Consider the following 27259-nt stretch of genomic DNA (forward strand, 5'->3'; position numbering starts at 1 on the left):
TTACGGTAACAGCAAATGAAGAGTTTGACACAAACTTTATGTTAACCCTGCTTGACCCCAGCAAGAAGGGAGGCTGGCAATGGCAGTGCTAGAGAAGAGATTGGTAAGAGATGCTGCTGAAGAGAGTGGGCAAATTTAAACCCACTCCTGTGAAAACCGAGAACAGATCTGTCATGTGGCTTAGGCTTGGAAGACACTCATGGACTGAGTCTTTGGGGATAATTACTAGACTGGGCTTGTAATTGTTAATCAACTAGCCAGGGGAGATTTTGTCTTCCACCTTCCTGGCTGAACTGGAGTCCTCTGAAGACCACATGGAATTCTGCGGACAGGTGCTCCCTCTCCCCAGCTTCTCCCATCCTCCTGGGCTCAACTTTACAGCCACACTTTAAGGTAAGCTCGCCTGGGTTGTAGCTGCATCTTCAAGCTATGAGACTCTTTGAGGGAGCTTCCTGCTGGTCCAGAGCCTGTAACTCAAGGCCAGAACGCCCCTGTGACAGTTTTAATTGTGAAATTGGAACAACCTAGGATCTCCAGGGATGGGAGTCTCAATAAGGTTTGCCTAGGTCAGGGTGGTTTGTGGACGTGTCCAAGGGGAATTACCTTGATTATGTTAATTGATGTGGGAAGACTCAGCCCACTGTGGGCAGCACCATTCACCAGGCAGAGAATATACTGACTATAAAAAGCAGAAAGGGTGCTGAGCACAAGTGAGTAGGCGTTCATTTAGCTCCTCTCTGCTCTCACCTGTGGATGTGATGTAGCGTGTCCACCTGCTTCAGGTTCCTTATGCTTTGACTTACCTGCAATAATGGATTATCATCTGGAATTGTGAATCGAATAAACTTTTCCCCCCCTGGGCTGCTTTTCGCCGTGGTATTTTATCACAGCAACAGAAACGAAACTAGGACACTCCCAGATCAGTTACCTAAGCCTCGAGGAAAAGGCTTGCGCTGCCTTAAATATGTATTAAATTTGGAGTCAGGGTTCCTGCTAAGTCCACACCTTCCCTAGCTGTGTGTTTGCAGGCATAGCAATAGCAAGCAGTCTAAACTTTGGACATCAGCTTCTTAGTTTAGTGTAGGAACTAAGTCGGGGTCCAGGGACACACACTCTGACAACATCTTACATAAACCCAGACATGCTTCTGCTCTTTTTAATTAGACAGATAAAATTAGGAAGGAGATTAAGGTAAAAGGAGAAATTAAAAATATTCAAATGTTAGGTGGAATTTACAAAAGTGAATCAAACAATGAACAATGAGGTACAAGAAGGAATGTAAAGAGAAACACGGACACGACAGAAACATTCCTCGGATGTCACACGGCTTCAGCCAGTCCACAGGCCAGGCAAGAAAGAACTCTCCCTTGCCGTCCCTAAAATCGCTGGTTCCAGGGCTGTGGAAGAACATTCTCCAGAAATCCTCACCTTCTCCTCCTCTTCAGATCTTATCAATAATAACTCTTCAGTCAGCATCATTCCAGAATGGCCCACACTGCATCCAATTCAAACCACTCACCTGTTTCCTGTCTTAATTTGCAAACTCTTCAGAGACTACATTTTTTTTAAAAATTTTCCTTTCATTTGAGTTCCCCACCCCCTCTTTTCTCTTCTCATTGAGCCAAGCGGCCAGCGGGCCAAGCAGAAAGCCAGGCCAACAGCTTGTTCCAGCCCCCTGAGGCCTCCCAGGGCCAAAACTTTCCCAATTCTTTTTTTCTTGTTTGCATCTGTCACGAACAAGCACAGTCGTTTCATAACGCAGACACACAGACGTGTGCGCTTGCACACGGAAACAGGTTTTTCTATTATTTTTTCCAATTTGTGGTTTCTTTTTTTTCCTTTTTGCAGAAAATGCAAACAAAAGAGAAACAAGGTTTTCAATTGAAGGTACATCTCTTCTTCAATATGAAGACATTAATTGAATTGGTTGGATCCCCATGCAGTAGTGGTCAGCAAAGTCCTTTGGCAACTGACAGACGACATCTGGAGACTCAGGAGCTGGGTTTTATTTGAAGAAGCTTCCCTACAAGAGTCATGAGCAAAGGGAAATGGATGTGGGGGAGGACTCTCAGGGAGGAGCACAAAAGGAGAAAAGAAAAGAACATCATTGGTGAGGGAGAAGATGGAACAGCCGAGGCTTGCTTCTCATCCCTCCACCTCCTTCCCTTCTTCCCGAAGACAGGTAACTCCAGTCCCCCTTGGATAGGAACTGAGTTCACCTTGGTTCCCAATGCATATGGTTTCGGCTTCACTTCTGTTAAACGTCACCTTTCTATCTTTATTATTACGTGCTTGGTTTCCCACGGCATCTACGTGCTTCTGTTGCGGAGAAAGGACAATTGCCCGTGAGCAATGGGTCCAGTTCATTCTTCACAGACGGAAAGTTGTTTCCCAGCCAAAAAGCTGATCTTCCTTGCGCATTCCACAGTGGTCAACCTCTGGTTTCCCTTTGACCCTGGTCCTTTTCCTTCCTCTCCTCCCCTAGGAATGCAAGTGTTCTCATGCCATTACCGATGGTGACTGGCTCATCTGGACCCTCATTGAATGGATGCTGCTCAGAATCTTCTTCTGATGGCCTGCCAAGGTGACCCCTATTCTCAGGAGGTCTCTAGAAGGGCAAAAAATCAGTGTTAGAGTTAGGGCAGCCTTTGCACAGCTCAAACTTATCACCAAAGGTATGCTCCTGACAATAGAGTGGCCAGAAAAATGTGCTAACCATCCCAGAATCTTAAGTGAAATAAGCCCAAGTATTTAGCAATAACATGACTACATATTTTCTTTTACTTTGTATATTTGTGAATGTGTTTGAGTCTCTAGTGGGGGGTGTGTGTGCACATATATGTACATGTATATGGAGGCCAGAGGCCAGCCTTGAGTGTTATTCGTAGTTGTCATCCACCTTGTTTTGTGTGTTTGTTTTTATGAGCTTGTCTCTCACTGACTGATTTGGGGCATGCCAATTATGACAGTGTGGCTGGCTAGGGAGCCTAAGAGATCTTCCTGCCTCACCTCTCCAGTTCTAGGATTGCAAGTGACTGCCACCTCACCCAGCTTCTTCTACAGTGATCCTGGAGACCAAACTCAGGTCCTCATGATCACCCAGCGAGCACACTACTGACTGAGCTATCCGACCCCAGCACCCAGTTATAATATTATCCCGCTCAAATTCATGTTCTCTGTGCATCCCTCCTGCCCCCTCCCCACACAGTCTGCATGAGCTATGCCTTATGCCTCACCCATTGAATCAGAAGCATCCCTTTCTTAGTGGCCATGACCCTCAGGTGAACTGGAATTTTCCTCTACTCTGTGGCTGACTCTCCAAGCGCACACTCTATGGGACTTTGGTTATTTCGTGGAGCTTCCTGCCTAAATTAGTGAACACCCACTGTGACTGAAAAGCTATGGAGCTTACCTGGTCTTCTGATGTTTCCCCCTGAGCTTCCAATCTCTCACTCTGTTTGAATTTTAATGCCATGCATTTTTAAGAAGGGTATTCTTAAAATAAGTTTAGAATATCTGCCCAAGTAGGAATCCAAAGAATATGTCTGGGATAGAAGCTCAGATTGGGTTCATCTGTGAGCTGGGAGAAGTCATATGGAAAAGTTTGTGGCTTAAGTCTGACCTCAAGGAGACCCACGCATCTTTCCTTAGCTGCCCAAGTGCACACTATGTGCCATACACCATCCTATCTAAATCTGCAGGGATGCGGTTCTCAGTTGTCAAGAAACTGCATTCACAGATAGGTAAGTTAAACAGCAACCAGGTTTTCTGAGCAGGCGATGGGCCAAACGCATGCTTGTTAGTGCACACCATTCCATTTGTCTCTCTGCAAATTAGTGACACAGGCACTATCCTTACATGTGCATTTATAGACAAGACAAGTGTCATCCAAAGAAGTAAAGCACTAACTATCACATAGCAGGCAAGCAGTGAGAGAAGCAGAATTCAAATACCAGGCCTCCCTCACCTTTCAAACTCCCCTATGCTACCTCTTATTTCTTCCAAGCTTCCTGACCCTGGCACAGGCAGGCATTTTTGGATACTTCACACTCCAGGAGACCTGGGGCTGGGTCTGTAACCACAATGTCTTGGCACTTATGCCTCCCCCCACAACCGCGTGAGCTATAGTGCATCTCTCTAAGGCTGCAGCTGCTTGAGATAGGCAAATTGCCCGTGTCTTTTACAGCGAGTACTTTGGGGAAGCATGCTTGAATTCTGAATTCACAAATTGCCCCACCATCAATTTTATCGAGTTGCTCATTTTCTTTTTTTTTTTTCTCCTCCATCTTTCATCTCTCAAGAAACAAACTGAATTGCTCCAGTACTGTGTGGCTGTGTTTTACTTTGAACTAAATCCCTTAATTTTCAGTTTGACTTTCCTTTTAATCCTCTCCTTGTTCCTTTTTTTTCTGCGACTTTCCCCAGACTGGAGGGACAGCTTTATTTGACTCATTCTATTATGGAGGGGAGGAGGGGGAAATATGTCAAAAAGAAAATTGTAGTCAGCTGAGAGGGAGCAAAGTAGAGTGAGCCTGACTCCATGAATGCCCACCTCTTGGTCCTCTGATCACCCAGGAGCATCCCTCTGAGCTCTGTAGGATGGGAAGGCTCATTCTTTTTAACTTTATTTCTTTGAGTTTAATGCTCAAACATTCAAAATATGTAGGGCTTTCCCTTTTTATTTTCATTTTTATTTATCTATTTTATTTTAGGGGTCACCGGGAAATGGACCTTTATCAAGCATACGCTGCTATTTAGTGGATTCAAATGGAGATGCACATTCAATCCACCCCCTGGGGAAAACCCTGACTCCATCATTCATGAGAAGAATAAACCTTGCAGTGATAAAGCCTGAATCCAGGCATGAGCTGCACATAGTTAGTGTCCATCTGCACTAAAGTAAAGCTAGGAATGGGTCTCCAATCTCCTCTCCCAGGTGCAGCAACTGGCCTGGTCATAAGAAAACCCCAGCGTCCAGCACTGTGCCTAAGATATGACAGGTAACCAGTTAACATCTGTCAGCTGTTTGCTGGACTGATGGGTCCTCTGCCATAGGAGATGTGTATCCCAGGCCTCCAGAATTCACTCTGATGCATCAGTATACACTGGGGCTCAGGGTTTGTGTTTGTGCATGCATGTGCATGTGTATATGTATATGCATGCGTGCATGCGTGTGTGTGTGTATGTATGCGTGTGTGTGTGTGTGTGTGTGTGTATAAGAAAGAATTGATTTCCTGGCTTAGATCATTTGAACTTCATTGAATACAGAAGGCAAAAGCAAAGTCTGAGCCTGGTCCTTCCAGGGTTTCTTCCCAACCTTTGTCGCGCGTCAGAGCCTGGTCCTTCCTGTGTTTCTTCCCAATCTTTGTCGTACGTCAAAATTCACCTGAGGACACTGAAATCCCCTAAGCCTGCGTTCTGTTCTCACCACATAGCAATTAATCAGAAGGCTGCAGGTGGCATCAGTACTTCGGTCTTCTGTAGCCCAGGCTGGCCTTGAACTTGATATGGTAAGTGAAGATAACCTTGAATTTCTGGCTCCCTTGTCTCTACCTCCCAAGTGCTGGGATTACAGACATGTGCCATCATCCCCAGTTTACACAGAGCTGGAGGTTGAATCCCGGCTTCAGGTATGTTAGGTGAGCACCCTGCTGGCTGAGTCTCATCCCCAGGCATAGGCTTCTGTACTTCTTAAAGATTCCCTGACTATTCCAGTGGGCAGCAAAAGTTAAGACCTCTTTTGGTCCTTAGAGGGGAAAAGTGTGTGTCAGGGAGAGGGAGGTTAGATGCATATTGAACCAGCAGCCAGAAAAGCAGCCTTGTGTCCCATTTTGCCTCATATGTCGCACTATTTCAGAATCTGCTGGATGGAAAGATTGGCACTAGATAAATATTTCCCAAACTGCACTTCCATAAAAACCTGTCCCTCAAAACTATGGTTCTATGGTATTTAATAATTTGGAATGGGCTTCTTTATTTCAGGGTTTCTCACAGCCTTTCTAATGCTAATATGAGCAGTGAATCTCCACGAGGATGATAAAGTATGCAGCATTTCCCAAATTTATTTGACCGTGGGACCTTTTTTCCAAGGAGAACCTATTAACATTGCCTACGACTAGTGCTACTCGCAACGTTCGGGGGGAAGCGATGGACCACATGGATCTTTAAGAACCTGTCTCGCTCTCCTGTTATTTGAATAATTTTATTTTGTGTATTCCTCCACACTCCTGTGGGAGCAGCAGACCAATAAGTAATGAGTGTGAAATGGAAATGTGTGCGTGTTTACAAGGGCTGTACAAGTGTGAGAATGGCGTCCCGCCCCACACAGTTCAGTGGTTGCTGATTCAGGGCTGTCACTGCCTGCGACTCTGTCCAAAGTGCTGGCTGTTGTGTTCGTCCCTTCCAGCTAGATGCTTTCTTTGCTGGGCTGAATTTATAAACTTGAATGGGGAAGAGAAGTAATTGATGATTAGGCAAATGACGTATGGCTACGACTATGAATAATTCTCATCCTGGGCCCAGAATAGATCTCTACCTGCACCCTCAGTATCCCTCTAGCTCCAACCTCCATCTTACAGCTTCAAAAGGCTGCTTCTACACATAGAAGGGGCTCTGACCCACACTATCTTCAGCAGCAGTGAAGGGGCCCGAACACCTAGCTCTGGGCTGGACAAAGGAGGCTTTCTTTACTTACTCTGATGTCATCTGGGTGACCAGTTGGAGGGAGGTGAAGCCAGCGGTAAGGAAGCTGTCCCTGTACTGGACCATTTTGATGGCACTCAGCCAGTCATCCACGGTGGTAAAGGCCGTGAAGTCTGGGATAGAGCGGTCAAGCAGGGGTTGGGAAGGCCTGGTGAGACAGAGAGGAAAAGGTGAGCTCACAGCTAAAGAGAGGTGGCACTCCAGACTGACCCTTCCCTCCTGGCACCACCTCTGAAGCTGAGGGGCCAGTCTTCTACTTCTAAGAATTGTCACAGGTCAGTCAATGACACAAACAGCTTGGTACAGTATTCAGTTGAAGGGAGGAGGAATGACTCCTCATTCAAAGATGCGGTCCTTTAAAAGATGTGCACAGCCTCGCTAAATCTACGGGCAACAGTTTTCTTTTTCCTGCTATCTGAAAAGCATGGCATGGAACAGACAAGCAATGACCGCCCGTCTCTGAACAGACCCAAGGTAGATACACTGGGAATGGAACCAGTCATCTCGAAGCTAGTCATTTTGAGGTCAGCCATCTTGATGTCAGCCATCTTGATGTCACTCCAGTTTCACATCCAACTTCTCTCTAGGCCCCAAGAGTTTTTTCCCATGTCTGCATGACATTGCCCTCTTTAAGGTACTCTTTTGAGCTCTCCTTTACAAGGTCCACACCACAGTCAGATATACTTTGTGAAATGCAGAAATGATCCCATAAAAGCTCTTTCCTTGGTTGTAACATATGTCAAACCCGTCAATAGCTGCTCACTTTCCTAAAAATGAAGATAATGCTCAATACACCCCAAGGACCCTGAGTGTCCTTATTTTTGCCCACCTCACCAGCTTCGTCAACTTCATGCTTAGCAACTGGCCCTGAGCGTCTGACTCTCCTCACAGGCTAAGACTTGCCCTTTGCCCCCATCCAGTCCATGCACTCTGGCCCTTCAGGTGGCATCTGCAAGAGCATCCACCAGATAGCTCTCGCTGCAACTGGGGGCATGATCTCTGGGAGCTCTGCACAGGACTCTGCCATGTCCGCCATTAAGTGCTCAATTTTACATTTTTTTTTAATGATCATCGGATCAATATCTGCTAGCGCTACATTATTTTAACCTCCACAATGACAAGAACTACATCCTACTTGTCGTATAGAACCAGTGCTGGGCACAAAGACTGACCTGTAGCCACCTACTACGTTTTGGTTGAAAAGCGAAATTAATAGATGAGTTCATGCAAATGTATCTAAGCAAATCACCACAGACACTGGAGCTGACAGCTGCTTTGTGCATTCATTCATATCAGAAGAATCTGCCTTGTATTTTGTTTTTTTGTTTTTTTTTTTGTTTTTTTTTTTTTGGTCCCACAGCAATTGGAGCCTTTACCTATCTAAGTTTTGGCAAAAACTTCAAGCCAACAGCTACATTGGCCTAGACAATGAATGCAGTTAACAAAGAGGTGCCTCCCAGAAGTAAGATTATTTAGAAACATTGCATCACCAATCATATCAGATACAATCTACTAATACAGAGCCCAGTGCCGAGCTCACTGGCTGCCAACAGATGGCAGAAACCTGGCCAGGTCTTGGAGTATCACATGAAATATATTTTATAGGGAGGGAGGATAATAAGAAGGCAAAAATTTGGAAATGTCTTCCATTAGTGGACAGTCTGTGCCAATCCGACTTTGCTCCTGACAGAGCAAAGGCTGCCAACCATGCCCTTGACCATGAGAACAACCACCCTGCTTTACTAGACTCACACAGCGGTGATGGTTGCCACAGTCTTGAGACTAGCTGGGTTCCGGATCATCTTGTCCAGGGTGTTGACGATCTCGGCAAAGCGGGGCCGGCTATTGCGGTCCTTCTGCCAACAGTCCAGCATGAGTTGGTGCAGGGCAGCTGGGCAGTCCATAGGAGGGGGCAGTCGGTAGTCCTGCTCAATGGCATTGATGACCTGTCGTGGCAAACAAGAATCATGTGACTAAGAAAGGTGTCACCAGCTAGACATTAGCAAAGATGGAGTCTCCTCCTGCCAGATTGGCATAGTTGCCCTCACTGGTCACCACACATCTCTTACTATGTGATTTGCTCTGATCTTGGTTTCCCTACCTAGGAAGTAGGGACCAGATCTTGTCCCTTTGTGTCCCCTGTACCTGTTATAGGGCCTGGTATAATTGAGTCTCTGTGAGTGTTCGCTTAAGAATAAGAAAGTCAGCGGACTGGAGAGGTGGTTCATTGGTTAAGAGCATTTGCAGTCTTCAGGAGACCCAGGTTTGGTTGCCAGTGCCCACACCAGGCAGCTCACAACCATTTATGACTCCACTTCCATGGAATCTCATGCTCTTTTCTAGATTCTTCAGTTACTGCTTACCCATGGTGTACATACAGACAGACAAACATGCGCAAATACAAATGCAAAATTTAAATCGGTTTTAAGAATAGAAGGTGGGACCGGAGAGATGGCTCTGGTGGTAAAGAGTGTGGACAGTTTTTGCAGAGGAGTGAGTTTGATTCCCAGCACCCAAACGGTGCAGCTCACAGTGGCCTGTAGCTCTAGAACTGCAGCTCCAGAGACATTCAGTGTTTCTTGTCTCTGAGAGCACCAGCACTACTGTGTGAGCATATGAACATGCATGCACACGAACATGTGTGCATGCACACACACACACACATACACAAAAAAGGCACAGGAGCTAGGGATAGTGGTGCATAGTTGCAATTACAGCACCTTAAAGGCTGAAGTAGGAGGATTCTGAGTTCTGGGCTATCCTGGGCTGTATAAGAAGACTTTATCTACAAAACAAAGAAAACAGAAGGTGCGGGGCTCAACTCTGCCTTCCTGAAAGCAGGTGATAAACAGCAGTGACAGATGTGATGCGGAAACTTGGTGAACTGGTTATTTATAGATATGCTCCCAAAGCCTGAGATGACCTCATTCTTTCAGTCCTGAAGGAAAAGGAAGGGAGACAAATCAGCATTGCCGGTCCTACTCCATGCCTGGACCCTTCAAATGCTCCCTGTGCAAGGCTACCCTGAACCTCCTGAGGCAGCAGCATGGGAAGGATGGAAGGTCAAGGCAAACACACTCTTCAGTGCGGTGACACCAGTCCCCAAAGCAAGATGGGACCACAAAGTGAGTGCAAACCTCTAATCCAGTGTGGGTGGTTTTCACTCCCTCTGCTGAAAAAAAGAAAAAAAAAAGAAAAAAAAAACGTTGCAAAACTTTCAGGACCTTTCAGCAGTTCATTTTTTCAGATTTGTGTGTGTTTTCAGACTGTGCGTCTTAATTCTCAACTCATGAAAGTCAATTTTGCCTCCTATGCACTTTTTGTATTAGAAAAAAAAATCACAAACGACCCAAGTTCTAACCGTATGATTGTATGAGGGCACATTTACAATACCACAGAAAGTCCGGAATCTAACACCAGCCTTTACAGTGATACGGTTGTTGAAATGGAAATAAGCTCACACTACCATATCAGGCAAAAGCGTGGGATGTCTAACTGTACAGCATAATCTTACTTTCATAGACAAACAAACTGACTAAAAGTCATAGCGAAACAGAGCCCGGCAACTGAACGGCAGCCTAGTCGGGTATCCACGGTGGGGTGAATGGCAGTCACTTCAGGGCAGGAGGAACAGGATGCTCTCTCTGTTTGCCATTTTGCTTGTTTGTATTTTATTGCCTATAATAATTGTACATTGATTTTATATTAAACAGGTGAAGCACCTTAAACAACAAAGGAAATTATTTGGAGTTAAATGATTTTCTGGTATTTTTACCTCCACAGAAAAAAACATCAGATTAATTTCAACTGATTGTTCTTTTCTTTCTGACCTTGTAAACTGGTCAAAAAGTGAACATCCTCAATCAGCTTATATTTTTACAGTTTGTATAGATGGTACACGTAGTGCGGGATGATGTTCCCTGAGGTTATTAGAGGTAATCAGTGTATTATTTTCCATTTAATATGGGGAAAAATGAGCATCCTCTGCACATTGGTGTCACTGCAATATAAAATGATGCGTGCCTGAGAACACTGTCTTTTGAAGACTGGCTAATTTTTAGCTCCTCCAAGCTGTGTTCAGTCAAATTCCTTTGTATCCTCTTTGGAGGACATTATGACCCCATTTTCCCCATGAGAAAATGGAGAACTAGGCAATGGAGCAATGTGCCTGAGACATAGTGTGTAAAAGGCAGCAGCTAACACACACAGGATACTGGGCTTTAAGGTGTCTATCATCTATCCCTGGGGCCACAGCACTCAGCTGGAGCCTCTGAGGTATCCATAGGCTGAAACATGGTAGAGCTAAACTAAGGGATCCATGAGAGCCAGTGACTAGGCATTGTTCCTATTAAGCTGGCTCATTGACATGTGCCATTTCTAAAGTCTTCCAAGCAACTGGACTGAGGGACACGGTGTCTCCATTCACTGTGGAGACAGGTGGAATTGTCCACTGAGCATTCAAAGTTGCTTTCTCTAGGTCACCTAAGGCCAAACTAGGTGAGGTCAGCAGGAAGGGCTAGAACCCAGGTCCCCAGTTGATGTGGGAGTGATTTCTTTCTAACCTGTTGCTTTCATTGGTTAATTAATAAAGAAACTGCCTAGGCCCATTTGATAGGCCAACCCTTAGGTGGGTGGAGTAAACAGAACAGAAGGCTGGGAGAAAGAAGCTGAGTCAGAGAGTCACCATGATTCTCCCACTCCAGACAGACGCAGGTTAAGATCTTTCCTGGTAAACCAGCTCGTGGTGCTACACAGAATATTAGAAATGGGTTAGATCAATATGTAAGAGCTAGCCAATAAGAGGCTGGAACTAATGGGCCAGGCAGTGATTAAAAGAATACAGTTTCTGTGTAATTATTTCGGGGCATAAGCTAGCCATGCGGGTGGCTGGGTGCCGGGGACGCAGCCCGCCACTCATATTACAACACCCAGTGTCATGGGGTTCAGGGGCTCCAAAGTCTTCTCTGCAAGGTATTCTTCATTCTGCATTTGTGTTCCTCTCAAGTCCCGGCACTACTGTATAGCCCAGTTTTCCCCACAAGCAAGTCAACCCCTCTCTCTGCCTCAGAGGCACGGCGTTGAGGAGCACTTCACTGTGCTGCACTGTGGACCCAAGTACTCCACACAGGGCATCAAGAGGATGGGATCCACGAATGTGCCGAATCTCCGCCCATGAGCTTTAGACTGAAGCAATGTAGTCGTATTGATAATTGTCCTGGTGATTTTTTGTTTGTTTGGCTGGTTTTGCTTTTGTTTGTCATTTCCTCCATGTGTTTGGCATGGTTACCTGCTTTTGAAGAGACTATCAAACCATCTGGAGCTCCTGCCCCTCAGAAGGGTCAGTCAGGAGCAGAATGGCTACGTTGGTATGAGTACAACATGGGGTTGGAGGTATTGGCCAGTGAATCCTGGGTGCAAGTTCTACTTCTTATTGTTTATGAAATCTAGGGATAGTCACTGGATGAGAAAGTCACTTGAAAGGCGAGAAGACACAGTGCGGGGGCACAGGCTGAACTCTGCACAGATGACTGACAGAGAAGTCCTCATCATGTGGAGGGTGTTAATACCACCACCTTTTTTTCAGTGGACAATTTCTCGCAAGTAGGGAGCCGCTAGTGGCCATGTGGGAAGTCTAGGAAGGTAGTGTTTGAAATCATCAAGCACATTGGGGCTATATCGCGTTGATTGCCTCTTCCCATAGAGGATGACCATGGGAACTCTCTTCCCATATTCATACTTACTTCATCAGTTCTTTCTTCTAGATGATTCTGTTGCTATTACCCAAGTTGATACCCAAGCACTGATGCTTCTCAAGTCTTTATACTTTGTATGAGCTACATTTCTCATGGCTGAGAGTGGACAGAAGCAACTTAAGGCAGCGAGGAACCATTGTGGCTTACAGGTTCATGGAGTTCGGGTCCACCTTGGCAAAGAAGCCATGACAGAGAGCAAGGTCAGCTGTTGCTTGGTACCTGCTTGAAACATAGTACCAACCAGGAAGCAGAGAGTTTGGGCCAGAAGGAAAGTTGTTTATGACCTTCAAGTCCTGTTTCCTAGCGAGCTGCTTCCTTTAGCGAGGCCTCAGCTCTTAAAACTTCAATACTCTCCAAAAATAGAGCCACTAGCTGGAAGCTAAGTGCGAAAACACATGTACATCTGAGAGACATTTCACATCCAAACTGTAATACTCTTCTTATGATTTAGATATGTCTGCAATGGTCATGTGTTCAAGGCTTGTTCAGTAGCCTATGGTGCTACAGGGAGATGGCATAACGTTACTTCAGGAAGTGTCACCTAGCTAGAGAAAGCGTACATCACTGAAGACATGCCCTCGAATGGGATATTGACAGCCTGCCTTCTCTTTCCCTTTCTTTTGCTTCCTGACTCTGCTAGCTGATGACCATCTTCCTCTGCTACATGTCACACCACCGTAATGTTCCATCTCACAAAGTCCTCAAAGCCATGAAGTCAACCAACTGTGAATGACATGCCTAAAATAAAAATAAAATAAACGTTTTCTTTTGTAAAATCATTTCTCTCAGGTATTTTGTTACAGGAATGGAGAGCTGACTAACACAACTCCCAGCTTCGAGGAAAAAGATGCCTTGGTCATCCACTGGTGTTTGGGGAGCATTCGCCTGCTGGGGCTCATCTTTGAGGTGATTTTCCTGGGGAGATTTTTATTCTCTTTTTAAGGATTTAGAACTTCTATAAATTTGTGGAGTGCATATAACTCATGGTTATTATTACAGTACCATTAGATCAAAGACATTGCTAGACCTCTATTAGGACTTGGGGATGATTCTCTGCTACCCCACCTCACTTACAGATATGGAGAGTAGTGTGGAGAAACACTTAGCCTACATGTCTGACTGTGACAAATACAAGAGGCCATTTGGATTGTATGGGAAGACTTGGCCTAAGGCCAGGGCCCGAGATATTTTACCTAACAGGAATGAAGATCTATTGGGAGGACTTCTAAGTCCCTTCCTTAGCTCATAGCAGGGTGAGGTCTATGAATATTAAGAAGAGTGGAGTTCAAGGTCAGACTGGTCTACAGAGCAGAGTGAGTTCCAAGACAGCTAGGGTTACACAGAGAAACCCTGTCTCAAAAGAGTGGATATTAGAGCAAGATCAGACAGCACTTCAAGGGGGAAGACAGAGGGAGGTGCTGGGGTGGATATGAGAAACAGTCTAGGCAATTTAGTCTGAGTTCACTATGTAGTCTGCAGTCCAGTATGACTAAACACCCTAGGGCCTAACCAAAATGTTGAGCTCAGAGAGGGACTCGCTGTGTGCACATGAGCCCAGAGATGGTGGGTGTGTGGTTGATTGGACCCAGGAGCCTGTAGGAAGTCCCAAGCATTTTCTGGTGCTATATGAGGGGACTGTAGCCTCTATGGAAAGTGAGCAAAGTCCTTCCCTCAAGTTCTGGCTTGAGTTCTTGCTGTGCCCAAATTCCTATTTCCTGTTAGCAAGCAGGAGGCAGGCGGTACCTACTCGACCCTGAACTGGGAAGAGTGAAGTGGAGCAGCGGAGTGCAGCACAGGAACCAGGGCAGAGTGGGTTAAGTTGAGCTCTGATGTTTCCGTGAAACTGCAGCTCCTCTCCACAGACAATGTCACTCTCATTATCTCTGTCAATCAGATCCAAGCAGCACAAGTTCCAAGCTGCTCTCTCTGGCTGACAAACTCTCTGTACATGTTCAAAGACCTTCCTGGGCTCCAGAAGCCCAATTACCAGCACTCCGACTTGCCTCTGCAATTCTCTTCCTTCAAGCCTTTTCAATTGTCATCTGTAAAATCCTTCACCGCCGCCACCTCCCTGCTCTCTGATGAGTGTGACTGTAGCCCAGCCTCGGGGAGCCCCTCCTGACTCTCCCCCAGGCCAGGTCCCAGGGGCTTTCTGAATGAGCATGATGTCACCTCCTGTTCCCATTAGAAGCAGAATTGCACTTGGGACAAGGCTTAGAGGCTTTATTTTGGGAAAATACAGCAAAATGAGAATTATTGACTATTTTGCAGATGTTCACATTCCCTCTGAGTCTCTACTCAAACATCAAATATCCAGAAAGCTTCCTCCCTCATCCTAAAGGCTCCCCAAACCCTCCATAGATGCCACTGGACTGCAAACCCTTCAAGAGGAGGATCAGCAAGTGCGGTGCTTTGGTTGCCATTAGCATGAGCTGACTGTGTTGAATGAATGATTGGGGAATTCTCGAAACCCAATGTCAGAAACCTCCATTTATTTCCAGCACAGGTGAATGCATTGCCTGAGAATATCTCAAGTGTCAAATCTCGCTTGTTGGTTTTGTAATCCATTCTATGTGAGCTGAATTGTTCTTTATCGGATTAAGGTCTCTGGGTGGGGACAAGATGGGTCTGCTTTGTCTGGCGAGCAGTTTTCACTTAGACAGTATAGATGGAAGCTGTGTGCAGCCAATTTCATAAAAGCAGCCTAGTGCCTGTCAGCTCCAGCACTTACTGATTGGACACACTACAGGAACAGAGGCAAGGCGTGCCTAATCACAGATAATAGAGGAGGACCTAGATGCCACACGGTTGGCATCAGGACCCGGTTAAGGACGTTGTCATTTCGTCGGCTCTGAACTGAAGGACTTTGCACACACCAGCACCAAATACCATTCCACAATCACCCTAGGTCCTTTTCTTATAATTTTGCTGGGAAACTACCACCTTTCTCTGTCTTCTGAGAAAACCCATAAAGACTGTCTGGGGGCAGCTTTCACATGATGAAGAGTGCCTCAGAGGCCACCAAGGCATAGACGTGCTTACAGTGTGACTGTAGGAGCCGAATGAATTGGATCTATACTAGGGACAGCCCTGTCCCCTCCAGTCTAGAACCTTGGAAAGAAAAGAATTGTCCCTATGAAGGTGGGAAGGGGAAACAGGAGACACACATGCAGGCTTTGCAAGTTGCAAGTTTCTGGGCACCAAGCAGAGAGTGGGCATTTGAAACACAGGGAAGGAGTGATCTGGGAGGAAATATCTCAGGTCAAAGGTGGCATTAAAATCCAGGCAAGACTTTTGATTGGAATCTTATCAGACCCAAGTACCTTCAAAACTTTCATTGTTCTTTACTAGGAAGCAAATTTCCCATTTGAAAGAACATCACCCAAATGTCTCCACTTAGAGCATCTTTAGTGGCTTCTTCCTTCCATTCTCATCCTCTTTGTGGAGTGCAGCCTGGAGGGAGGTTGATGGCCTCTCCATAGACAGGGGTCCTATGTCTACAGCCTGAAGTTGGCCACCTTGGGACTCTTTTTCAGGATCTTCTTTGCTGATATTAGCACAGGCCAAACAAGACTGGGTTCTCAGGGAAGAAGGGCTCCTTACACTGCCTCTCTTTAAGCTGAGGGTAAAAGTTACAGAAACATGGAAACCTTGGCACTCACAGCATGAGGTCTACTTGGATGAGTGTTTACAACAGTTAGAGTGGCTGATACTTACATCTTGATTGGACATATCCCAGTAGGGTCTCTCTCCAAATGACATGACTTCCCACATGACAATCCCATAGCTCCAGACATCGCTGGCTGACGTAAACTTGCGGTAGGCGATAGCCTCTGGAGCTGTCCATCTCACAGGGATCTTTCCTCCCTGAAGAAGGAGAAACCAAAGTTGGTCCAAATAAGTGAAACGAAAAAAGGTACATCTTACTCCACACCACACCCTGCATTGTTTCAGCCTGCGAATCGGGACAGCCAAGAAACTCCGTGACCGATCAACAAGAAACATTGAGGGAGGTCTACTTAGAGGAGCTTCAGAGGACCAATGGGGCCTTTAGTAGCCCCATGGGCACTTCACACATGAAGGGGATGGCAACGATGAGATTCCATCACCCCATCCTGATACCCTGCACTGATTTCTACCACTCGTGCCGGGTAAGGTGGTGGGAGGAGAGGTACAACCATTCTAAACTCACTAGCACCACATCAGATTGGCTACCCAATGGTTGTCATTGTCTCGTGTCAATGTAAACACCACAGACTTGGATCAAGAGGAAACACAATGAACCTAAAGGAGAGCTGAGGCATAAGCTCTGGGGACCCTCCTACCAAAAAGTCACCCCAGCTGTATCTCTGCCCCTGTTCGCATTGTGCTCGATCCCTGAGGGAAGGATTTCCTAGCTCCACGTCCTGCTTACAGCCCTGGGTTGCACTGGGTGTGAGGGGGCCCTGGTCTGTCTGTTTGCTGGCCACCCCAGCAGTTCCTCAGCAGAAGCTGGCATCTGGGAGATAGGAGATCCTGTTCTCAAATGGCTGATCTGTTTGTTTGTTTGTTTGTTTGTTTGTTTGTTTGTGTTACCTCTTTCTTATCCTGAGAACTATGCTGGATGTGTATAAATCTGTTTTCTATTTAGCCTTTAGCTGGCCTCTAGACCTGGTCAGCACTGCTAACCTAAGAGCTGAAATCCATCTTTGCCAAACATCACTTAGCCAGCGCATGAGCAAACAGCATCTGCTCTTTATGGGCCCTCTTTGAGGAAGACCTGGGATTTCAGAGACGAGCTGTCCAGAGAGCATACAAACTTCATCATGGTGCAGAGATAATGGGGAGGCAGACCAGAAACTCAAAATGTATTTAATGCAATTGAAAAAGGAGGAGGGTAAGGATGGAGGTTAACTGTAGGGGTTCTGAAAATTGGGGTACCTGTTTGGACACCAGAACTGGCTTTTTCTGGCTATGTGACCAGACCAAATACCCAACCTCTCTGGGCACCTGGTCACGAGCACCTGTAGAGTTTGGTCCTCATGTGTCATAAGCAGTTCCTCTTCCTATAGGTCTGATGCCACACTGCCTGTGTGTTAACTGGTATTTTCACTAGAGAGCGAGTCATTGACCAGACAGACTTGCTGTGGAAGGGAAATCCAGACCAAAAGCAGGAAAAGGCTCAAGCAGTCTAGTCTAGCCAAGACCAGAGATTCCTCAGAATCCTCAGAAGGAAGCAGAGTGTGGTGGGAGTGGGACAGAAAGCACTAAGTGTGTCTTGTCTTGCACACACACCAACTGACTTTGTGTTAATGTGAGCTACGTCAAGCTGTCACCCAAACTCATCCTTTCCTAGGACAATGTGATCCTCTTTCTCTACTCATCATCCCAAACACCAGTATCTCACCTCACAGCACCGTTCTGTGCCTAAGCAGTGAATGGCTCCATATCCCTGAAACTAAGGGAATCAGGCAAGGGAGGCTACACCAGGGAGCAAAAAAGCCCACTTTCTTTTCTCCCAGGACTCATGCTTCAGCTGTAGGGGCTAACTTTTATACTGGGCACTCTTACAATCTATCCGAATCACCAAAATCTATGGTGGAGTTTAGCAGAAATGCCTCAAAGGTGTTTAAATGGTTAACCTACAAGCTGGGGGGAAGAAACAGTAGACAACACAATGCATTTTTGTCTGGTTTCCTCTCCAGGGCTGGGAGGAATAAAGGTCGCCTGGCCTGGACCTCCCCAAGCACATGGCCCATGCTCTGCAAGGAAGACACTCCTGATTTCCCCTGGGGATTCTGGCAGGCTTTTGTGGTGGGAGATGTCCTCAGCTCAAATGCCAGAAACATGACAAATGTCTTGAAGATGGGTTTAGGCTGCCCTGCAAGGGATGCTCTGTCCTCACCATCCCCAAAACATGAATGCATTTACTGGCTTTAGCAATATGGTACCCATGACTGGGAAGAGAAGTAGAAAATTCATCTGATGAACCAATAACTGCCAAACGTAAAAATGTCAGCAGGTGGTAGCTCAGAGACCCTTGTTCTATGTTGCCCATGAGGGAGGGGCCGTTGCAACATCATGAGTTAGCCTGGGCTTCTCCAAAGAAAAAAGTGGGCTTGTTTTTTCAAAATACTTGGGTTGGGCCAGGGCAATAGGTTGGGCAGTAAAGTGTTTCTCTTACAAAAACAAGTTTGATCCCCAGAACCAATATAAAGAAGGCCAGATGTGGTAGTGGGTGCTTGTAAAACCAATACTGGAGACTGGCATATGCCCGGGGCTCATGGCTGACCAGTCTAGCCTACTTGGTGAGCTCTAGGACAATAACAGACCCTGCCTTAAAACGTACTGTAGACAACCCCTGAGTTAAGTGTGGTAAGAGAGAGCGGGAAGTGTGTGTGTCTGTGTGTGTGAGAGAGAGACACAGAGACAGAGAGAGACACAGAGAGACACACAGAGAGAGACAGAGAGAGAAATGATTGTGTGTATGTGTGTGTGTGTGTGAGAGAGAGAGAGACAGAGAGAGACAGAGAGAGAGAGAGAGAGAGAGAGAGAGAGAGAGAGAGAGAGAGAGAGAGAGAGAGAGACTAGGTAGAAAGAGTCCATAAGTAAACGGGACTTGGGACTTGCTTATCTTGTCCATGGGGGAGGGGCTTATCTTTTGTGTATGTTTGTTGGGGAGGAGTGAGGGATGAAAGAGTAGTTCTGAATTTCAAAGAGATGGTTTGGGAGTCTGGAAGAGTCCTCCTCTGCCAAATCTGGAGCAGACCCCAGGGGCCATCAGCGACAGCTGTTGAGTTGCTCCCTCTTGCATGTAAAGTGGCAGTGCCAGGCCCACTGGCGGGGAGCCTCGAGTCCTCCTGCCACCTTGTACTGTTGGGCTTCACTGAACATGGAGTTTGGCCTGTCACCGCGACTCCCTCCTTCTCAGCAGGTGCCTGAGCCTTCCAGAAGAGCCACCCTGGACAAGTCAGTGGCAGCTTGTCGTGGCTAGCGCTTCTCCTTGGCTGAAAAACCAGGGATGCACTGACCTCTGAGGCAAAACAAAGGGAAACATAAAGTTAGGGAAGCATGCGGTGGGTGCCTGCCCTCCTGAAGATCTTGCATTTCCCTTCTATTTTTAAAAACACCACACAGGCGACATTGATTTCTGATGCTCATCGGTAATTACAGTGATGGTTATGATTACTTAACTTGTCTCCAATTATGGGACAGGAAATCTATTAGGTTAGAAGATGCTGACCAGCCCCAGCAGGGGACCAAAGAGAAAGGGAGGTGGACAATCCTGCAGCAGGCGAAGTGTGCACAAGCCAGGAAGGTCTTACTGCTATAAGAGGAAATCTGGACCAGAAGCCAAGGTCAGTGCATCCACATGTCTGCAAAGTGTTGCCAGGGTCCCTTACTCTCCATTGTAGGCATTCAGAAAGGGGCACAGATGAACGGTAACTTCCTCTATTGGATGGTGGGTAACACCAAAGAATTCTTGTTGTGCTGAAGAATGGACAGGTTCACTAGAAAGAAATCAGCATCCTGTGGACAGAGAAAGACTAAAGAGACACTTGACTCTGGACCAGGCTTTGCACAGTACCCTGACTCGCTTCCCCAGGGATGCTGAGAGCGCAGGTCTGTGCTCTGCAGACAATGATATAATAGTCCTGTTCCTCTTTGCTGTGACCAAATACCCGAGAGAAACAAGTTCCCAGAGGGATTGTTTATTCTGGCTCAGAGCTTTAGAGCTGTTGATCTCTGATGGTGAGGAGAAGCCAAGAGAACAGCCACTTCATGGCAGGCAGGAAACAGAGCGGGAGGTTCACAGGAAGGGGCCAGGGTAAGGAACAATTTCCAGTGGCCAACTTCCTCCAATTAGGTCCCACAAGACAGGCATTTATACAGTACCCACTCTGTCCCATGTCCTTCCCTGGGGACGTGGTAGTGAGGAAACTCAACTTCTACCTCAAGAAGCAAAGCTTATCCCTGTGGCCACTTAGTCACATTGTCTTGTCACAATGAGGATAAGGACAGTGCACACCCTTTGTCCACTAATCCATTCCTAGGCCCCACTCTGGTCTCAGGACTAATCCTCTGATGAATCTTCATCTTAGAAAAGTTTCTGGGTGACTGGCATGGTCAGCATAGCTCTCTCCACCATATTCTGTGAAACACAGTCTGTTTGGGACTGTAGAGGAATCCAGGCACTAACGAATATCGACCATGGTGGTCATAGGTTTGTTCACAGAGTACTGAATCAGAGCGCAGACCGCTCTTAGGGTTTGGGAGTGATAGGTATATGACAAGAATGTCACACAGTGAATCTGAATTTCATAAGCCCATGGCCCCAGACGGTTTATAGTATAGAAAATATATGGAAATTTTAAGGGGCCAGGTGTATTGCCCAGGAAGCATGTTATTGTTATCATTAAACAAGGACCTACCAAGAGTTATGAGTTAGGCCATGTCACCCACAAGAAGATATGTCCACCCTCTAACCAGTCATTGTGACATTAGGGTCCAGGGGATATAACCAAGTTAAGATGAGGTCACCTGCATTGGAACTGTCCCTAAATGCAAAGCTGGCTTCTTTATAGGAAGGTCATGCTCGTATATGGCAGCACAAAGGGGTGGTCACCCTGTGAAGACGGAGGAGACAGAGATGCGGATGACCACATAAGGGGACAGGCGGCATCTAGGAACGAGAGCAGAGGAGATTCCTCTCTGTGGCCTTCAGATGGAGCTTGGCCCTGACTAAATGGGAACCTTGGCCTTGCAGACTGCACAATTGAGACACCGAATTCCTGTGATTTAAAGTCTATTTATTGAAATTCTCCTTCCTTCCAGCCACTGCAGAGAGCCCCTGCGTGAACTACACACAGCTGTTGTGAGTCACTGCTCCGATCTCACGGGTGGCAAGCTCTGACAAGACACTGCCATTAGAGAGCGGTGGGACTCGGGGATGAGGGAGGGTTCTGCTGATACTTCATACCGAAGCTTAATTAATCTTGGGCCCCTGTAATATTTCCTCACAGACGTTTATCAGACCCAACCACGGTCCACACCATGGAGGGCTCTTCTCTAGCATGCAGCAGAGTCCCCAAACCTAGTGGCAACTTCAGCCAAGAGGGCCATGCAAGACATACCAACAGTGAAGGCAAAGCCCACACTCCTCTCCACGCCCAGGTGGCCTAGCCCAGTAGTTCTCAAGTTTGTCTGCTCACTGTAACTGCTCAGGGGAAGTATTTATCGTCTTTATAAGCTGGAACAGTTAATTTCTGGAAGTGGTGTCCAGAGATGGGTAGGTTTAACAGGAATCTGAAGAGGAATGGAATCACTGGTAGGTGGTTCTACCATGTAGACATGAGTTGCCTCTGAGACCACAGAAGGGGGTGTCAGCCTTGGTTAGCAATGTCTGCAGTGGGCGTGGGAACAGGTGGCTATGCATGCATAACATGCATTTGCTAATACTGCACTAACTCTCACAAGGTCTTAAGATGCTGAAAGAGGGACAGAGGGCAAACTTGCCTTGCATGTCGAGAGTCACTCTAGAGTGGGCAGATTGAACACACCCCTTGGGGCAGTGACCATCCTGACTGGTGATGACCAGCCTGGATGAAGCAGCTACCCATGAAAACAGCTTTGTGCAGACTTGTGTCGACAAGTCGGGGCGCAGATGGGTCCTGTCTCCAGAGCACATCTATGTGGCACACCCCCTTCTGTTCCTGAGTCTGCTACTTTGGCCCAAAAGATCTGAAGAGAGCCTAAGGGCTAAATAAGTAGAATATTTCAGAATGAATTGCCGGTTTCAAAGGTGCTGGCAAGCACACCAATCCATTTTCCTCAGCCTAACAAGTCAAATGATTTTTTTTTCCCCCTAGATAAGACAAGAATCAGTCGAGGACAGGAAGTTTCTGCTTAAAGGCCTCTGCTCCCTCCCAGCTCCTAACAGCCAGAGGAAACAGCGCCTCCTGGCTGTTGAATTGCAACTGAACCTAAGTAACAAAGAGGGGCTTCCCTAGGATGGCCGGAATTTGCAGGGGAAAGGTCTCTCCACCTTTGGAGGGAGCTCATCTGGCCCCGCTGCCACCTTCATTCTAGAAGTCAGGCTCTTGTTAGAGACACTGCAGTTTATTTCCCTGCTAAGGATTATAATGCAACATACAGAGAAGAAGGACTCAATGAGCTGTGGGCTGGCTGCTGGGACAGGCGAGCTTCTGGGAGGGTGTTCTCATTTGTCTTGCAAATAACACACACAAGCAGCCAAAGAGAAGGCTGGGAGAAAAGACAATCCAGAAAAAGACACCCGGCCTTGGTGACTGCAGAAGAAATTGTTTCTAAACAGAATGTTTTTCAAAGCTTTTCTTGAAGCATTAGCTGTGCCTGCAAAATGAATGACACAATGTATTTCATACAAGTAATAAAATATGTGATTTGAATAACTACAAATGAAAAGATTTACAGTCGGTGGGCTCCCGGCTGCCTCTCCCCTGAGCTTTGTGCGTGCCGAAGCCCTTCTGCAAGATGCAGCAAAAGGTAATTGCAGCCCAAACATCATTTCCCAGCAGCTAGAGAAAGGCCTATTTGGACATAAATTAACTAAAAATATGCGAGTGATAGTGTGTATTTCATGTGTGAAGAACAGAAAGGCCACTTGGTGACGTTTCCGACTGGGGGAAAAAATCCCAGTTCCGAATGTAACAGATGAAACAGAAGTCATTTCTCTGCAGCCCAGTGACAGGAAAACAGCTGGCTTTTATTACCCACCCCCAAAACAGCCCCCGCTGCTCGATCATTATTATCTCCCATCATTCAGCACTTCTTGAGTTTACAATTAAAAATAAAGAATGGAGAGATGAGGGGTAAACAGGTCCAAAGCTGTCGTCATTCATTTGACAAGCACATAGGTTACTACTGCCTTCCTGCTGGCCTGGATCAGTAGAACAGAAGGAAGAAACTTGGCTTCTGCCCTGAAGAGGGCACCGTCCAGGGAAGCCAGCAGTGTGGGCTCAGGGACGGTGATGTAGGCAGGTACTCTTCTGTATGGGACCCTAAAGCTGGGGCCTGCTGTCAGTGATTCTGAAGGGCCATCTTGGGTCAACGGGATGAAAGAGATCTAGATTCTCTGCATTTTGCCTTCACAGATAGAATGTTTACTGATAACCCAGGGAGGGATCTAGACATCCATCAGGGATCTAGTAAGCAGGTCTGGATTCCCTTGCTGTGGAAACCAAACACCCTCATTTAGTGGTCAGGGACCATGAGCCTCTAGGCCCTTTAGATGGCAGGTGGGTGTGGAGGATCAGGAAGCAGGGAACAGGCAAGGTTGAAAAGAGGTTCCCTGCTCACCGGTACGTCCTAGCCACTGTCATTGCTGCTTCTCAGATCCTGCAGGGACTGAGTTTCCTCCTGGAGCTCAACTAACCCATTTGATCCCTGCTGCTCTCCCCAGCTCCAGCCCCCTGGAAGTAGCCACAGCCCCTCACTATCTGCAGACAGACCATTTGCTGCACCTCCAAACCCCAACTTGTCCACAGCTTCTTGGGAGCTCTAGCTACATCCTCCTACCTCCAGATTTGTGTTTCCCCCATAACACTCCGCATCCCTCCCATTCTATTCCAGTTCTACCTCTGCGTGTGGAGGGCACTGGGTCTTTCTGCTGTCTATCACTGAAGTGCCCCTCCTACAGCCCTGCACTTGGCAGGGCTTCTGTCTGACGGTGAGCAGAAGAGCTGGAGGCTTCTCTGCCTCTAGATTAGTGGCTCTCAACCTGTGGGGTTGTGACCCCCTAGGGGTCTCATCAGATATTTACATTATAATTCTAAAATTACAGTTATAAAGTAGCAACAAAATAATTTTATGGTTGGGGGGTCACCACGACATGAGAAACTATATATTAAAGGGTCGCAGCATTAGGAAGATTGAGAACCACTGCTCTCGATAAAACAAGGGATCTAAGATACCTCTGCTCTACATCCTAGAGACTTCTTCTGCCCAGCCTTGCAGAAAACTGTAGAGTTTGATCTGTTGGGCTTACCAAGCTTACTATGGCCTCTAGTATTTTCCCTCCTATTCATGGAATATAAGCAACTGAGATGGGCTGATAATAACTTACATTGACAGGAAAAGTAGATCTATTTTTATTCGCATTGCATTCTCTGACGCCTTACCAATGTCCACGAACCACGCCTCGGATCTCCTTTTTTATTTCTACCCCAAAAGCTGATCGGAAACAATTGTTCACACTAGACAGCTTATTCTGACCTCCTGAGCAGCAGCCCCTTCTTGGCATGGCTTCTCTCTCAAACAAACCAGCAGTTATAACCAAGTCACTTAACCGCTCCATCTTACTGTCTCCACCTGCCAATGGGGATAATAATGCTTAATTATCTCCGAGGGGTGCACGAGGAGCTGTTAGCTGGTGCTGGCAGAAGAGCCAGCAAGTGTGCTACTGAGGCTGCTCCACCTGCTTCCGAGCAGGACTCCTGTTCCCTGAGTCTCCTGTCTTCCTCTTTAGGCAGTGAGCAATGGCTGGGGAGAATGGGGTGGAGTCATGCCCAAGGCCACCTAGGGAGGCCAGCTTCTTCCTGGATGCCTTCCACGCCAGTGCTGTGAACTGAATCAGATATTCTGAATCTTGATTTATAGACCCTGGCAATGAAGCTACCCAGGGTACATACCTGATGAAAGGTGGTGGGGGCACTGAAACCTCCCCTCCTACGCTGTGTTTGGATAATGGGAAGGAAGGGAAGATAAATGCAGACATGAGGAATTATGTGAGGAGGGAGAGTAGTAGGTTTTGACTCATACAAGGGAAGAAATAGAATGCATTACATTCTCAGACTGCAGGGCCCTGACTGTCTCCAAAAATCGCCCCCTCTCACCCTCCCTCCCTACCCCCCCATAAAGAATTAACACGCTCAATGTGCAGGTTGAGAATAAGTGAAGGGGATCAATGATGTCCTGGGTGAGGAAGGGGAATTGGAAACGGGCTTATCGCAACCATGGCAAAAGGATTTGGAAAATGAACTTCTAGCTAGATTTAAAATCTGCAAATCTGTAGGATGGCTACTAGGTACAGATGCGATGCCCTGGGAGAGACACACTTCATTTGCATACCATATAATGAATAACCTAAATCCCATCATGAGAAGCTATAAGGCAAACCTGAACCAAGGAGATCCCATTAAAAATACGCAAATGAGGGCCAAGAAGATGGCTCAGAGGGTAAAGGCACTCACTGCCAAACCCAAGGAGTCAGTTCAGTCCTGGGGGTGAACTGATTCCCTAAAATTGTCCTCTGACCGCCACACATATACCAGGGCATTCATGCACAGGCACATGCACACAGTAATAAATGAAGTACATGAATAATATTCTTTAAAATACTATTTAAAACATCAGTAGCATTAAGAAACAACATCATGAAAGCATTCCTGATGGAGAAGAAGTAAATATGAACTAATGACATACTGATCCCAGTACAAGGGGGAAAAGAAATGCGTAGGAAGACATTGGTGAAGTAAGTTAAATGAAAATATGGATAACAGATTAGATAAGAGTATTTTATCTGTGTTAAATTATTAAGTATGGGGAATGCCAGAGGAATATTTGAATATATCCTTATCCGTAATATGGAAATAATACATAAGGAAATGTCCAAGAGTAAAGAGTTATAATATATGTAATACACTGACTAAGAGTTCAGAAAAGGGTTGGGATATAGATCAAGGAACAGCATTTGACTAAAATAATATGTATTGAACGTCAGAGACTCTGGATTCCATCCCCAGTACAAAAAAAAAAAAAGAAAAGAAAAAAAAAAAACCATGTGGGCGTGGCGGGGGAGTATTTCACAAAGTTAGAATGGGAGTGAAAATAATAAAGAGAGGGAGCTGGGACCAAGGGCACAAGCCTGCAATCCTTAGTTCTTCAGGAGGATGAAGCAGGAATATCCCAAGTTCAAGACTAGTCTGGGGAACTTAGTGACCCAGTTTAAAACAAACAAACAAGCAAGCAAGCAAATAAAAGACCCGATAGGGGAGTGTGCCTGGGATATAGCTCAGTGAAGAGTATCTAGTTGGCATCACGTATTGTGTGAGGTCTGAGGTTCTCAGCAACACACACACACACATGCACGCACATGCACGCATGCACACACACACAAGCACACACATGCACGCACACACATGACAAAGAGAAATGGACTAAAACCTATATAGGTGTTTGTATTTCTCTTGTAAATATTCCTTACATTTTAATCCTTAAATTTTAAATGTGCAAAAAGTTTTAAATAAGTTTTACTTATTTCTTGACAATTTCATACATCTATATATCCTTATTCCTCTCTAACTCCCTCCAACTACCTCTAAACCTTTTTTTCCTAATGTGTATCCCTCTTGTTTATTTTTTATAACCCAATAGGTTTAATTAGTGTTACTTGCTTATATATGGGTTTGAAGCTATTTACTGGATCACAGCAAGTCACTGGTGCCTATACCCAGGAAGAAAAATGACTCCTCAGCTCTCAGCACCATTATCTGCCAAGAGCTCTTCAGAGGAGGGTGGGACCTCATACGCCCCTCTCCCATCCATGGTGGAATGTTGATGGGCTTGATCTTATCCAGATAGCCACCAGTGCCATGAGTTCATGAGTGTGAGAGCCATGTCATGTCTAGAAGACAGCATTTCACTACACTTCTTATTCTCTGGTAGATGTGCAAAAATGATTAGACCAGCAAGTTTGCTTAGATTATTCCACAGAATGGCTGACATGAGTGTGTATAGAGGCATCTATGTAGCAGGATATCTTTTGGGTCACCAACCAGCTCCCAAAT

At 46.2% G+C, this 27259-nt stretch overlaps 1 protein-coding gene across 1 annotated transcript in view; it reads right to left on the bottom strand.

Annotated features, from left to right (window-relative positions):
* Positions 1-919: 919 nt before the first annotated feature.
* Positions 920-27259, bottom strand: part of Ephb1 (EPH receptor B1) — a 432751-nt gene continuing 406411 nt past the window's right edge. Inside the window, exons 13-16 of the mRNA XM_057767268.1 lie at positions 16173-16322; positions 8455-8648; positions 6695-6850; positions 920-2608 (exon numbers count right to left, since the gene is read on the bottom strand). Of these exons, the coding sequence (XP_057623251.1) occupies positions 2500-2608; positions 6695-6850; positions 8455-8648; positions 16173-16322 (609 nt within the window). The 3' untranslated portion in view covers positions 920-2499. The remainder of the gene's footprint in view (positions 2609-6694; positions 6851-8454; positions 8649-16172; positions 16323-27259) is intronic.

This window comes from Chionomys nivalis, chromosome 4, assembly GCF_950005125.1.
Source record: "Chionomys nivalis chromosome 4, mChiNiv1.1, whole genome shotgun sequence".
NCBI classification, from domain to species: Eukaryota; Metazoa; Chordata; class Mammalia; order Rodentia; family Cricetidae; genus Chionomys; species Chionomys nivalis.